Source organism: Sorex fumeus, unplaced genomic scaffold (assembly GCF_029834395.1).
Source record: "Sorex fumeus unplaced genomic scaffold, SorFum_2.1 ptg000048l, whole genome shotgun sequence".
NCBI lineage: Eukaryota > Metazoa > Chordata > Mammalia > Eulipotyphla > Soricidae > Sorex > Sorex fumeus.
The window spans coordinates 7,731,953-7,745,943 of NW_026606105.1; the positions used below are offsets into that span (position 1 = coordinate 7,731,953).

Sequence of the window (13,991 nt, forward strand, 5' to 3'; positions counted from 1 at the left end):
GTTGTCTCAGCCAATCCTGGACCAGACTCCAACATTCAACCATGATCGTCCCAGCCAGGACCAACCTTTTGTCCCCAGCTGATAACAGGTTTGGTCTAACCGCAGTCATGCTCTCTCTCTTAGAGCTTAGTGTGTCTCTGGATCCCTACTACAAGCACCCCTTGATCTGCTTCCAGGCTCATAGCTCAGGACCCCCCATTCCCTTTTGCTGTCCCTTCCCCAGGAAGGAAGCTGAGGTGCCCATGTGATGCTTGGATGCTCACAGGACCGAACTTGTCCAGAGAGATATTCTAAATTGTCGATGGATAGATCTGAGTCAAGTGTCACACTTGAAGTTCTGATTTTAATCATGTTTGAACTTACGATTTTGAAGTTGGGGCTGAACCAGACGTGGGCTGGGCTCAGGTGAAGGAGACTTCAGTTGAGAGTTCCTTCAGTGGCTCCCAGATGGGCATGTTCAGAAGTTGCTAGAATCTAAAACCAGGGGTTTCCCCATATTTCCACCAGGACCTTACTCAGTGCCAGAAAGGACATCAGCTAATTTCTGACCCTTTTCTTTTCTTTAAAAAGAAAAAAGAGGGGTCACGGCGATAGTACAGCGGGTAGGGCATTTGCCTTGCATGTGGCTGACCAGGTTCGATTCCCAACATCCCATATGGTCCCCTGAGCACTGCCAGGAGTAATTCCTGAGTGCATGAGCCAGGAGTAACCCCTGTGCAATGCTGGGTGTGACCCAAAAAAGCAAAAATAAATAAATAAAAATAAAAAAGCGTGGCAGGGAGGGGGGAAAGAGACAGATGGGAAGCCACCAAGGCCAGGCTAGGAGGACCAGGTACAAAGGTGATGTTGAGGAATGACAGAGCCAAATATCCAAATCAGAGAGTCAACAACACTGAAATCAAGAGGCCCAAACTTCAACAACTGAGCTTAGAAAGGTACCTGTAAAGAGGACAGGCTGGCAAGGGAGGGGTGGGGGGGAAAGGGGGTCTTGGATATGGGAGGGAACCTGGAACATTGGTGGAGGGAAATTGACACTGGTAGTGGGATCCGTGCTGCAATATTGTATGTCTAAAACTCAACTATGAATAACTTTGCAAATTATGGTGCTGTAACACAATTTTTAAAAGAACTTGAAAAATCTTTCTTGAGATCCTGTGATTTGCGACACTGTTGATGGTGGTTTCATGTGCTTTATTCCAACATCACACACACATCACAGAACACTTGCTTCCTTCCACCAAGGTCCCTCCCTCCTTACACACACACACACACACACACACACACACACACACACACACACCTGTGTTGCCTTTGGCCCTTTGCTGTTCCCTTTCCATGTTTCTTTACACCCTGTTTATGAGAGATCAGCCTGTGACTGTGATCTCTTTCCTACTGACCGATTTCACTCAGCATGACCCTGTCCGGCTCCATCCATGTCACTGGCCTTCCCTTTGCCTGAACTCACTAATAAGAATTGACTGCGTGATCCACGCAGCCCGCTGTGATCGATGCGTCATTGCTTTGGCTTCCGTGAAATGGGATAGAATCAACCAGGAGGGAAAGGGCCAAACTTACCACTAGTATTTGATCTTTTCCTAACAGAAGCTGCCAGCTCACCGGACTTACTGCTTTGCTCCGAAAGACAACTCCTCCCCCCAGCAAAGAACATTTTCCCCACCAGATACCCTTGTACTGTGCTTTGGAATGCCAGGAACTGTGAACCTCAACATCGAGGTCTCCTTTAACCATCATATTTGGGCTTGCCCAAGGTCCTAGAGTAAACTCTGCCGGTTGGATGAGCTCAATAAAGGTATTTTCAAGTTGGACTTTAAAAAAATAGGATTATGGGAGGTTAGAGAGATAGCACAGAGGGCAAGGTGCTGGCCCTGCATGCAGTCAATCCAAGTTCAATCCCTGGCACCCCCTACGGTCCCCCAAGCCCTACCAGGGATGATCTCTTAGCAGAGCACCAGGAGTAAGCCCTGAGCACCACATGTGGCTCAGAAAAAGTAAACCCCAAAACAGGATCAAAGCGGATATAGTAAATCAACGTTTTTTTTTTATGTAGGAGTACTGCTATTTATTCAGCCACTGATTAGCTGATTGAATTGTGCATGAACTCCACCTTACTTTTTTCTTCATTTTTTATAATTTTATTTACTGAATCACCGTGAGAGCAGTTACAAAGCTTTCGGGTCTAAGTCTCGGCCATACAATGAAACACCCGTACCTTCACCAGTGCCCACTCTCCACCCCCAACAACCCCAGTCTACCCCCCATCCCACACCCTCCCCCTACCTGTGGGGCAGATGAGTAAATCAACTTTTTAGAAACCATTTACTTCTGCATCTATGTGAGTGCAGGTTCAAGTGTAAAATAGATTGTTTACTGAGGCTCGTAATGAAGCAAAGTATCAAAGCCATGGATTGTGTCCAAACCATTCATTTTCCACTTGGAAGGACAGGACTCCTGGGGAAGGAGGGATTGGTCTAAATCCATTAAGCAAACGAGCAATAGATAGACATCTGGAGCCAGGACTTGAACACTGCCCCCCACACATGCTTCCTGTTACAAGTTGTCATGCTCCTGTTTGAAGATTTCCTACCCCGAGAAGAATACATGGTCTTGATCCTTAGGGATATGGGATTTTCCTATCAGAGAGCACATAAATGCATCAAGCAGGAGTGACCATCACTTGTCAGAGAATGAGGTTGGGGAACGGAAGTGGTGTGAAGGGCATCAGAGGAAAATTTCAGAAGGCTCTTCAGATAGGGACTGGGTGTAGCAACATGGTTTTACCATAAGGAAGAAGGAGGCTTTGCAGTTATTCACCATTTGGCATAAACCAAGAAACCATGAAGTCTATTAAAGTTTCATTCAAGAGTTTCTAGAAGATTCATGATTGACTCTTTTGGGGTGTAATTAGCCTGTTGATCTGAGGACAATTATCCCTGGGACAATTCTACCTCTGGGCTTGGTGTTGGATTAGGCTGCATCTTTATGCCACTATTGCTGACAACTTTCTTCCTACTTTCAAAGATCTTCTAAAAAATAAAAATCAGCCTTTATTAAAATAATTTGCTTTATTCAAATAATGCCTCCCTTCCCGCCCCAGTGCTATAACCGCTTAATCAGCAGTCATTTAAAAAGTATGTTCTTTCCGGCCAAATGTTACTGATCGATCTCTTTTGACCAGTAAGAAAATTAGTATTTTACTCACCACATGATGTTCAATAATTACGCCCACAGATCATCAGACTCATTAATTGTGGCTCCTAACTCATGTGGCTTGAAAATGGTGATTCTCAGATTTGCTTCTGACACTTTACGCAAGACTCAACGTTTTACCAGGGAGAGGACCCAACTATTGCCAGAAGAATCTAGGATTTCTGGGATGAATGTTGAAGATGCAAGGATACTGTGTTTCCTTGTTAATCGTATTTTATTTTCATTGACCCCTTTGTGGGGTGGGAGCACATGCCCCCATCGGAGGCCTGTGGCAGTCCCTGGCACCCCATCCTGAGGACCGCTGGGGCATCCATGAGCCCTACACCAGGAGGAGCCCCTCACTGGCCACTGCTGGGTGTGTACCAAAATCTAAAACACTTCCAGTAGTGATCCCTGAGCACAGAGCCAGGAAAAAGCCCTGAGCACCCCTGACTATAGCCTCAACACCCACTCAATCCCCAAAACTAAAAGCAAGCAAAATAGATCAGACCCCTTCCCAAACCCACCCCCACCCCCCATGAACACATTTTAGCTCAAATACTCAGGCTCCTTCTTAGACTTTTTCTTCATTTCAACAGCAGAAATCGGAAGTTTGACTCCGCATCTCCTGATGCTTTTCTGTGCATATGGTTCTATTTCCACCTTGTGCCATCATCCAACACCTACAGTTCAATGGAGCCCACTCCAGAGTGCAAATGAGAGCAGGGGTCCAGAGGAAGAGCTCAGTGGCTTATAGCGCCTGCCTTGCAAACGTGTGGCTATGAGTTCGATTCCCAGAGTCACCACATGCACAAAACATGATCCAGCAGCTCGGCTGGCAGTGATCTCTGGTGGTACAAGTGATTTCTGGGCACACCACACCCAGGTACATGCAAGCACTGCAACTAAAGTATGCAGCCCCCGGCCAACACAACTAAAAACAGAGGTGTGAGAACCAGGCAGCAGGACTTCCGGGGAACACTGTGCAAACACTGTCATGAAGGAGTGGACACACAGAGGAGCACTATAGACAAGAGTGCACGCAGCATTGGTGGTCACCACAGCCCTCCCAGCAACACCCACAACAACCAAGAGAAGAGGAGTGGGTGGAAAGAATAATTTTTGAAACTAAACTAAGCTGAATCTAACCAAAGTCAGGAAATAAGTAATCATGAGAAGTCGCTCTCCTTCTTAGCTGCTCGAATGAGTCAGAAGACTTGTGCAATTTTTTTCTTTTTGGGTCATCCCCAGCAATATTCAGGGGTTATTCCTGACTCTGCACTCAGGAATTACTCCTGGTGGTGCTCGGGGGACCATATGGGATGCCGGGGATCGAACCCAGGTCAGCCGCATGCAAGGCAAATGCCCTACCCGCTGTGCTATCATTCCAGCCCCAGACTTGTACTTTCTTGATCAAATCGGCCAGCATTTCCACCCCACCTAAACCTTTGTCATAGGTTCGAGTCTGGGGTGTTCCAGTGCTGGGCATCAGGGATGGTAAGTGGTCACAGGAAGCACATGGCAGGGTCTGTAGGCATGGACGGCAGAGGTCACACAAGCTGCTATGCAGACACCCCACCCGCTGACCTCGTTAAGGACAACATTTCTGGTACTCCTCAGCCCCGTGGGAATTGCCCGATATCTTCACACCTGAGCCTCACACGGTACACACGTCCTGGTAATGGTGGCGCTGGGGGAGCTGAACTTTCCAAACTGTGGCAAGGACCTTATCTGTTATTTCTGTTAGTGAAACCGCATGCTTCTTCATCTGAAGCCCCAAGTTCTCAACTTCCTGGCTGCCTGGTGACAAGGTGCTATTAGTGTGTGCAGGAGAACTAATTAAATTTTTTTTTTAAATGCACTTGGAGGTGCTAAAAAACCTCCCAGCTGGAGGTGTGTGACTCACCTCTCCCTCCTATAGACCTGAACTTTGCATCCAAGTGCTGAGTCCTTTAGACAAGGCTGTTCTCTTTGTTAAATCTTTTTTTTTTTTTAATCCAATGCAATGGCCCAGTGTTCCCTGGGAAATACATTGCTTAGGTTCTGATAGGTGCAAAGAGATTCTGAGAAGTGTTTATTTCGTTGCTGCTAGGTACAAGAGGGCACTAAATGCAGGCTACCCTCAACAAGGGTATTCCGGGGGGTACAGGCTTGCAATAATGCTGGCTGGAATGAATAAGTTAGAGCTTCACCGAGGAAGCGATTAGTGAGAAGAGTGACATTTTAAAAATCCAATGGAAAAGAATGGATTTCCAGATGGAATATCACCATCTGGAAGAAATAAGGGTGGATCCTACTTCTATCCTTACTCTCAAACCATTTTTTTAATGTATCAAATAGTGAACATTTTTAGGTGGAAAAAAAGCATTTATGGAAGAGAAAGTTATAAAAAGATACTTGGTGATGGAAGCCTTTGAGTAAAGTGCAGGATAATACATCATTGAAATGAAATGACCAGAGAGAAAGTACTTGCCTTGCACGCCACAGACCCAGAGTTCAATCCACAGCACCCAAATAAAGGTTTCCCAAGCCCCACCGGAGCAGAGCCAGGAGTAAGTTCTGAGCACAGCCAGCTGTGACCCCATATAAAACTAAAAACTTTAGATCCAAATAACAGAGACTTAAAATATGGAATTGTGCTTAATAAGAACAAATAGAATGAAGAGAGACAATCTCCCAAACCTTGTTAATGAATGAAGCCAGGAAAGGAGCCTCCCTGTCCTCAGTTTACCTGCTCAGTATACTGGATTATTTTCCATCTTATTTCCCCCCAAATTCTCCATTGTACTTCTCGAGTGATGTCCAAGATGCAGTTTACCTGCTTACAGCTTCACATTCTGATGAGAGCATGTGACATCATCATTCCATAGAGCTGTCTTGATCCAGATAGCATGTGGTCCAGTGGATCACCATGTGATCACATGACGTCATTCCACAGAGCTCTCTTGATCCAGATACCATGTGATCTCTCCCCTCCCCCCCGAATAAGGAGAGGGTGAAGACACAGGATGCATGAAAGTCAAGTCCAACCACAGGGACCTATGGGTCCTAGCAATCAAGACTAAAGAGATGTGGGGACAAGAAAAAAAAGGTGGGTGAGACTAACTGTTGACTAACTGCTGCAATGTCCACACTTAAAACATGAGCGAAGGTGCTACCTCATAATTTAGAAGAGATCTCTACGCACTAATTTCGATTTCTGAAATCTATTGATCATTTGAATTTGTTCTTTGGTTCCTAATTCTCAGTGCCTGAGACCCTCACGATTTCCTTAGGGATGAGAGCAAACAAAGGTGTTCTTTGTTGTATGAATGAAGTGTTTCAGAGACCAGGCAGGGAGGACAGGGCTGGTCACTAAAGGGGCAAATCACATGATTAAAGGGAGGAAGTTTCTACCCCCAGCCCTCTGATTTTGAGCTGGGGTGGGGTCTGGAGTTTACTGGGTTGATGCCAGCAGTACAGTTTGTGTTAATTAAGCCACGCTCAAGCATGGGCCCCCAGTGCTCTGCTCCAGCATCCGGTGTGAAGTCAACCCCCAATGGCTGATGCATCATCCATCACATCTCTGAGACAGTGCTCCAGGAAAACCCAGCACGACTGATTCCATAAGCTTCCAGGCATGGGAACAATGGGGAGTTGATGGAGAGGGGCCCTTCCCCCAAACCAGGCCTCAAGCATCTCCGCCAACTGGGTGTGCCTAGGTGTGTCATAAGTCTGTGATCTAACAGGTAAAACATCGCTCTGAAAGAAAGGGATAGACATAGAAAGACTGCATTCATCTGGGGAACATAAAGCAACAAAATAGGAGACCAACACCCAAGAATGGCCGAGATTAGTACCAGGAATTTTACTCCATGGCTTGAAGGCCAGCCACACATGCTAGGGGAAAAGGAAGCTCAGATAGAAAAGGGAACACCAAATAAATGATGTTGGGAGGATCCTCCCAGGATGGGAGAAGCATGCTGAAAGTAGACAAACATGATTGTCACCCATTGTCTCTTTTGCAAACCACAACACCCAATGAGAGAGAGAGAACAAAAGGGAATGCCCTGCCACAGAGGCATGGTGGGATGGGGGGATGGGGGGTGGGAGGAATACTGGGATCCGTGGTGGTGGTAAATGGGCACTGGTGGAGGGATGGGTATTTGATCATTGTATAATTGAAACCCAAGCACAAAAATTTGTAAGTCTACAACTGTATCTCATGATGTCTCATTAATTAAAAAAATAAAATCATCTGAGTTCTCTGAGTGACTCTAGCAAACCAAAGGACTCCAGGATGAGATGATGAGAACCTTTTTATCCCAGAGAAGACCTTAAACGTGAGTGGCCTCTGACAAGGACAGGGCAGTCCCATGGGACAGAACCGTGGCAGTTGGTGTGGAACCGTGGTTTCTGATGTGGTATATGAGTGTGCTGGAATTGACTGGGGTAGAAGAACACCAGCAATCTCTCAGAACTGCTCCATGGTGCTGGGGATTACCACACCCCTTATCCCCATGCACACAAGAACTAGGTATTAGATTCATTTCACCAGAAGGAAAAGGGGCCTTGGGACCTTAGGGTGTTGTGTGGATATTTATAAGTAATTGAGACTAATAAATAGCTTCATAAAAGCATATCATTCCCCTGCTTTACAGAGTCAACTTCAACATCATCTTTATCCTGCGCATATTCAACCTCAGATACCTAGATGATTACTGCTTTTTTTCGGGTTTGAAAAGGGATAGAAATCCAATTTGGGTCTCATTCTCAGACTGAAGGAGAAACTCAGTAATCAATCAGTAATTGACTGAAGGTTATCTAAAGCAAAAAATGTTTGATTTTTTTAATACTATGTTGTCATGGGTACTATCATGCCATTCAATAGAGGCCTACTCCAGTATTAGGAGTAATTAGGAGTAATTGTGCAGGGCACCCAAGGGTTGGTTCAGTGGCTAAGAGTACATGCCATGTATGGTCATGAATTTAATCTCCAGGACCCCTAAATGCACCCAGCACAGGCCTGGTATCTCTGCTCTATGTGGTTCCCAGATTTGATTTCTGGGTGCACCACAGTCAAAGGGGTGTGAGCCCAGGGAGCGCCACAAATGAAAGATACACAAGACTGTGAACAGGAAGTCCCACCCCTGGCGGGCCCGAACATGAGCCCGGCAGTGACACTCATAAGCACCTCAACCCGGATGATGCAGGCACCTCGACTAAAGCATACGCATGACCCCACGCGAACGCAACTGCCTCACAACCCTCAGAGAGAGTCAGGCTTCTGTGCAACCTCTGGTCACCACAGTAGCTACCAGAGAGTGTCCAATTAGGCTGATCTACCTGCTTTCCATTCAAGTTCAAAGAGGGCAGAGACACATGTGATGTTTGCTTTGCACAGGACCCAGCAAGCAGGACACAGACTTAGATGTCCACTAAAGCACAGGGGTTGATTCTTGGATGGAGTGGTAGAACCAGTGACAAAGATAGGGTGGAGTAGGGAGGGGTTGCGAGGGGCTCCAGTGAACTGATTCATATAATTGGTCATCTAGTTTCTCACCCGCCCAAAAGGCATCTAATCAAAATAGGTAACAGGATGGCTGGGGGTGGGAGATGGCCGCTGATGAGAGGGAGCCCCTGCCAGGCACCCTCTGTGTCCCCTTACCCATACACAGACAGAAGGCTGGCCAGCAGGGATCTCACCTGATGTAGCTAGAAACTAAGGAAATCCAAGGGGACAGGGAGTCACTGGGAGCCCTAGAGAGCTCCAGAGACAAGTCACAGGACAACGGGCCCAGCAAGGGGACACAGGTGACAGGGTTCCAGCTGCAGATCTTGAGACTAGCAAAGTGCTTGCTGGACAGAGCATGGGTGAGGGCAAGACCAGGCCAGCATCCACTGGAGCACAGCAGATGGCCAGGGACAAGATTAAGCACTTCGTACGCTGGATTGGCCATTGAGGGACAGGATGAGTGACATCACACTATGGTACAGGCTATACATGGGGGAGGGAGGACCTGGACCACCCACTTAAACTGTACAATCAACTGTAGCTTCTTAAGCATCTAAGTTTCATGTGCAAACAAACCTTTCATACAATTTTCAAGAACCCGTGAGCTCAGGAGTAAACCTACTCTCATGCTAACAATAATACACATCCAAATGGTATCTCTCTCTTCTCTCCTCTCTTCTCTTTTCTCTTCTCTTTCTCCTTCTCTCTCTCTCTCACACACACACACACATACCTCATGCCAGAAAGCCTCTCCCATAGACTTTTCCAGAGCAGCGAGAGGGGTAGGGAAAGGGTTAGGAGCCCAGGTCCAATATGTCCCAGATTCCAACCCTAGATAGAATCACTACATTTGGCTTTCAAGTCCAGAGCACAGAGGAGCCCCGTCTCCAACTACTGAGCGTGGAGCCTCTGACGTGCTCTCTCTGGCAGCCCTAGCGTGGCGTGGTACGTGTCAAATCCATCATCCTACTAGTTCCATGTTGCAGAAAAGTAATCTGGAGTCGATACATTTCCTAATGATCAAAGCAGCAATGAAATCATTTGAGGTCAAGAAAGGACCTTCACTTTAGGATATTTCCACTTTCCTTTCGAGTAATCTCGCCGAGATGACAGAGTTGCCCCACTGCCACCCCCCATTGCGGGAACGGCTGATAACTTTGAAGAAATTACGCCATCACCTTCCTTTTTGTTTCCTTCCCTTTCACCAAAGGTGGGAACAAAGAGTGAAGATGATACTGTCATTTCCATCTCTACTATCGCACTGGAAATCACTCCCTGTGATTCTATGATTTAAGTTTTCTTGGAATGAAAAAAGATATATTGTGTTAACTAAAAGGGGGGAGGGGGAAATTGGACAGCCTATTGTCAAGGAAACCAGCTTCCACTCCGTCTCTCAATCCTCTCTCTCTCTCTCTCTCTCTCTCACACACACACACACACACACACACACACAACACCATCCTTCCTGTTAATGCAGTGACCTTTAAACCCTTCATCTGACATTTTCAATTATTTTTTTAAAAAACCCAGAGGTTCTCTCTGAAACTGTTTGAAATGATTCTTAGAATCCAAGCTCAAGGATGCCTTTTCTAGTTCTGGAGAAGGCGACCCTCAGCAGTCCAGAGCCAGCCTTATATCACAACAATGTCAGGGCGATCCCGAATACCAATGTCGAGTCAACAGCAGGAAAGAAACTTCAGAACCATGGAACAGCACAAGAGTTAGAGAAGCTGGGTGGGGCTCAGTGGCAAACCCAGAGCTTGCACACCTGAAGCATGGGGTGAGAGCATCCTGATGTGGGAGGGAGAGAGAGAGAGAGAGAGAGAGAGAGAGAGAGAGAGAGAGAGAGAGAGAGATAAAGGGCAAAGCAGTTTCATCATTTGAGCCTTCATGCAAGCACCCATTATGCTTAAAAAAAAAACAGAATTTAAAAAGAAAAGTTAAATAAAGACCAAGTGGCAAGGCACATTAAGAGATAGGTCCCATGGACAACTAACCAGCAACATCTGTTGCTGACCCAGGCAGAATCGCTGTGCTTCCTGTGCTATGGTGCCAACAAGGAGTTCCAGAATGGGGCAGTAACCAAGAGCATGTATGACTTTGTGTGACTTTCATCTCACAAATGACTTTTGTAGAGTTCCAAAAACACAGTTCTCTCCGGATTAGGCCTTTGCATCAAGAGTTCAAGCTTGATAGGGAATAAGGCAGCTCAGATAGAGAAGGCAGCACCAAATAAAGGGTGTTGGGAGGATCCGCCCAGGATGGGAGATGCATGCTGAAAGTACTCTAGACCGAACATGATTGCCACTCAATGCCTCTTTTGCAAACCACAGCACCCAAAAGGAGAGAGAGAACAGAGGGGAATGCCCTGCCACAGAGGCGGGGGGAGATGGGGGAATGGGGGGTGGGAGGGATACTGGGATCATTGGTGGTGGAAAATGGGCACTGGTGGAGAGATGGGTATTTGTTCACTATATAATTGAAACCCAAGCACAGAAATTTCTAAGTCTACAAGTGTATCTCATGGTGTTTCACTAATAAAAATTTTTTTAAAAAAGGAAACTTAAAAAAAAAAAAGAGTCCAAGCTTAGGACATGACCATGGCAAGGGCAAGCCTGGTGGACGGACCACCAGGCAAGACAGGCTCACACACCATGGTCTGTGTGAGCACAGGAGTAGCCGACAGCTCCAGCTCTGGGCAGCAGCAGGGACTACCCAGAGGCCGCACACACTGCCCAGGCCTCTGGATGGCAGGACACGGGGAAAGTCACTTGGCACCTCGAAGAGGTAAAATGGGCTGGACCTGGGCTTGCATGGCAGAGTCTGGGTGGGGGGTTACGTTTAAAGAGGAGTGCGCTCTGCAGCAGGGAGATAGGGTGTTCAGAACTGAAGGGAAGGGGCCAGAGAGACAGTGCACGCTTTGTACGTAAGCGGCCCGGGGTTTCATCTCTGGCAGTGCATGGGATCCCCAGAGTCCTGCCAGGACTTACCCCTGAGCACAGAAGCAAGAGGAAGCCCTGAGCCCATCTGGGTGTGACCCCAGATCGAAGAAAAACAGAAAAACTAAAGAGGGTGGGCTGTAGACCTCACAGAGCTGTGGAGCTGGGCCCTATCTCTTCCCGCCAGCCTAGGGGGGCTGTGCTGGACTTCCCCCAGCACCCAGAGTAGGTCAGCTTTCTTTTTTTCCTTTTTGGGTCACACCCCCCGGTGATGCACAGAGGTTACTCCTGGCTCTACACTCAGGAATCACTCCTGGTTCTACACTCGGGAATCGCTCAGGGTACCATGTGGAATGCTGGGAATCGAACCCAGGTCAGCCGCGTGCAAGGCAAACGCCCTACCCTCTGTGCTATCGCTCCAGTCCCAGGTCAGCATCCTTACCCACCGGTCAGAGCAAAGCAGGTACGGGAAGGTGGAGAGACACACATGGACTGGCAGGGCAGCTTAGATGAAGCACAGGAGGCCACGGGGCTGTCCACCCCAGGAGTCTTGGTCAGGGAGGAGAAAGGCACCAGGGCCCCAGACAGTCAGCCGGGGTGTTTAAAGCAGAGGAGTGGGGTCCTTGCGAGCAAGCACGGTGCCTGGGCGGGCAACCCTGGGGGGCTCCCTGGCCGGCCCTCCCTCTGGGGGCTTTCTCGCCACCGCCCTGCTCTTCCATCAGCAAACACCAAATCCCGCCAGGCGCCGCTTTCCCTCTTACCCGCTCACAGGTCCGTAGAGCTTCCTGAGTGTCAGGTGACCGTCCCAAAAGCCCTGCGGAAAGCAGCACTGTGGTGAGACTCCATGAAATGACGAGCATTCGTACATCGGGGGAGAGGGGGGTGTCTTCCCAGCAATGATCCAGGGCTCTTGGGGCCACCTAATGGTGTCATGCTTGGCTCCAGGGACGCGATGCTATCTGGGCATCCCAGGGCTACGCCTGGCAGTGCCCCGGGGCCAGGTGGTGCCAGTATCATAAGTGGGAAGCTCACGGGTATCAGGCAGGAGCTGCAGCTCTGAGCTCTCGGCCTGGCTCCCAGCATCCAGACTTAGCTAAAGAGACAATTCTGGAGCAGCGAGAAACCCATTACAGAAATAAAAAAGAATTGAAGTGCTGTGGCTTTCGAGGACTTTAGAGTATTAGAACAAACTAGTAGCTTAAAAAAAAAAATCAGATTGTGCAGGAAAGTCTCCACCAGCTCTGCTTTAATGGACATAAGAGATCGTTGGTACTTAAACTATTTATGTATAATTGCAACTAAAATATTTGAAAACGATTTGCTTTCTCAACGATGTTAACATTCCCTCTTCGCAATTGGGTTTATATTATTATTATTTTTGGCAAAGCCGCCTTTCCCAGCCGCTCGCTGGGTAAACTTCTGCTGAGTCTCTCTCCAAATCAGCCCCAATCCTGAATTAGCGTGATTCGATTTAAATTGTAATTAACAGCCACATTTCGAAACACAAGCCGCTCAGAGCGACTTCGGGGAGAGGATGAACCATGAGACTCGTTTGTAGCGGGGACAGCATGGCTACCAGTGGCACAGAGGGTTAGAACATTCTAGAAGCATTGTCGTGTAGGGACGTGGGGTGAGCAGAGGGGTTGCAGTGGGGGGTGTAGATATACCCCGGGGCTCACGCAGGAGCGGGATGTTGAAATGTGGTAGTCTCTGGTACCGTAGGAATAAAGCTGCCACCAATTCTGCACGCAGAGGGTCGGAGGCACGCAAGGGCTACGGCTGGCTTGTGGCATGGATGCCTCGGGCAGATGAGGGCTGAGGGAGAGGAGAGAGTTGGGGGAGAAGGTCGAAGGGGTGGGTGTCCTTCACACATCCCGTTCTCATTAAATCTGCTAAACGGCTCTGTCTCACCTTGCTCCCTACCCAGGAGCATTTACAGGAATATAAATATAGTCACGAAAAGTACTTGGCAGGGTTTGTGTGTACAAGGACGATGAGCTGAAAGACACATTAGGTAGAAATTACCCAGCGGCGGAGGGCTGACCTGCTTTCCCCCACATGCTGCCACTGACCTCATCTCTCGGCTGACCACAGCTTGCCGGCCCCCGCCCCCGATTCATGAGATGCCCGTCGCTGAGCCTCCCTGCCCCGTGTGGGGTCCTATTTTGACACACCCCTTTCCCCCCTGGCTCTGGGCAGCCAATGCGGTCGCCGTTGGTGACAGGAGTCGTGCATTGGCCGCCGTGAGCTAGAAGGTGTTGGAGAAGCCCTAGCGGCAAGAGAGGCAAGAGAGACGGGAGGGAGAAAGGCGACAGAAAGGACAAGAAAAGAAGCTGAGCAGGGAGAGGCAG

General features: G+C 48.2%; 1 protein-coding gene across 1 annotated transcript in view; it reads right to left on the bottom strand.

Moving 5' to 3' along the window:
- Nucleotides 1–13,991, bottom strand: part of TBXAS1 (thromboxane A synthase 1) — a 165,031-nt gene that overhangs the window by 116,660 nt on the left and 34,380 nt on the right. Inside the window, exon 3 of the mRNA XM_056123968.1 lies at nucleotides 12,402–12,454. Coding sequence (XP_055979943.1) covers nucleotides 12,402–12,454 — 53 coding nt within the window. The remainder of the gene's footprint in view (nucleotides 1–12,401; nucleotides 12,455–13,991) is intronic.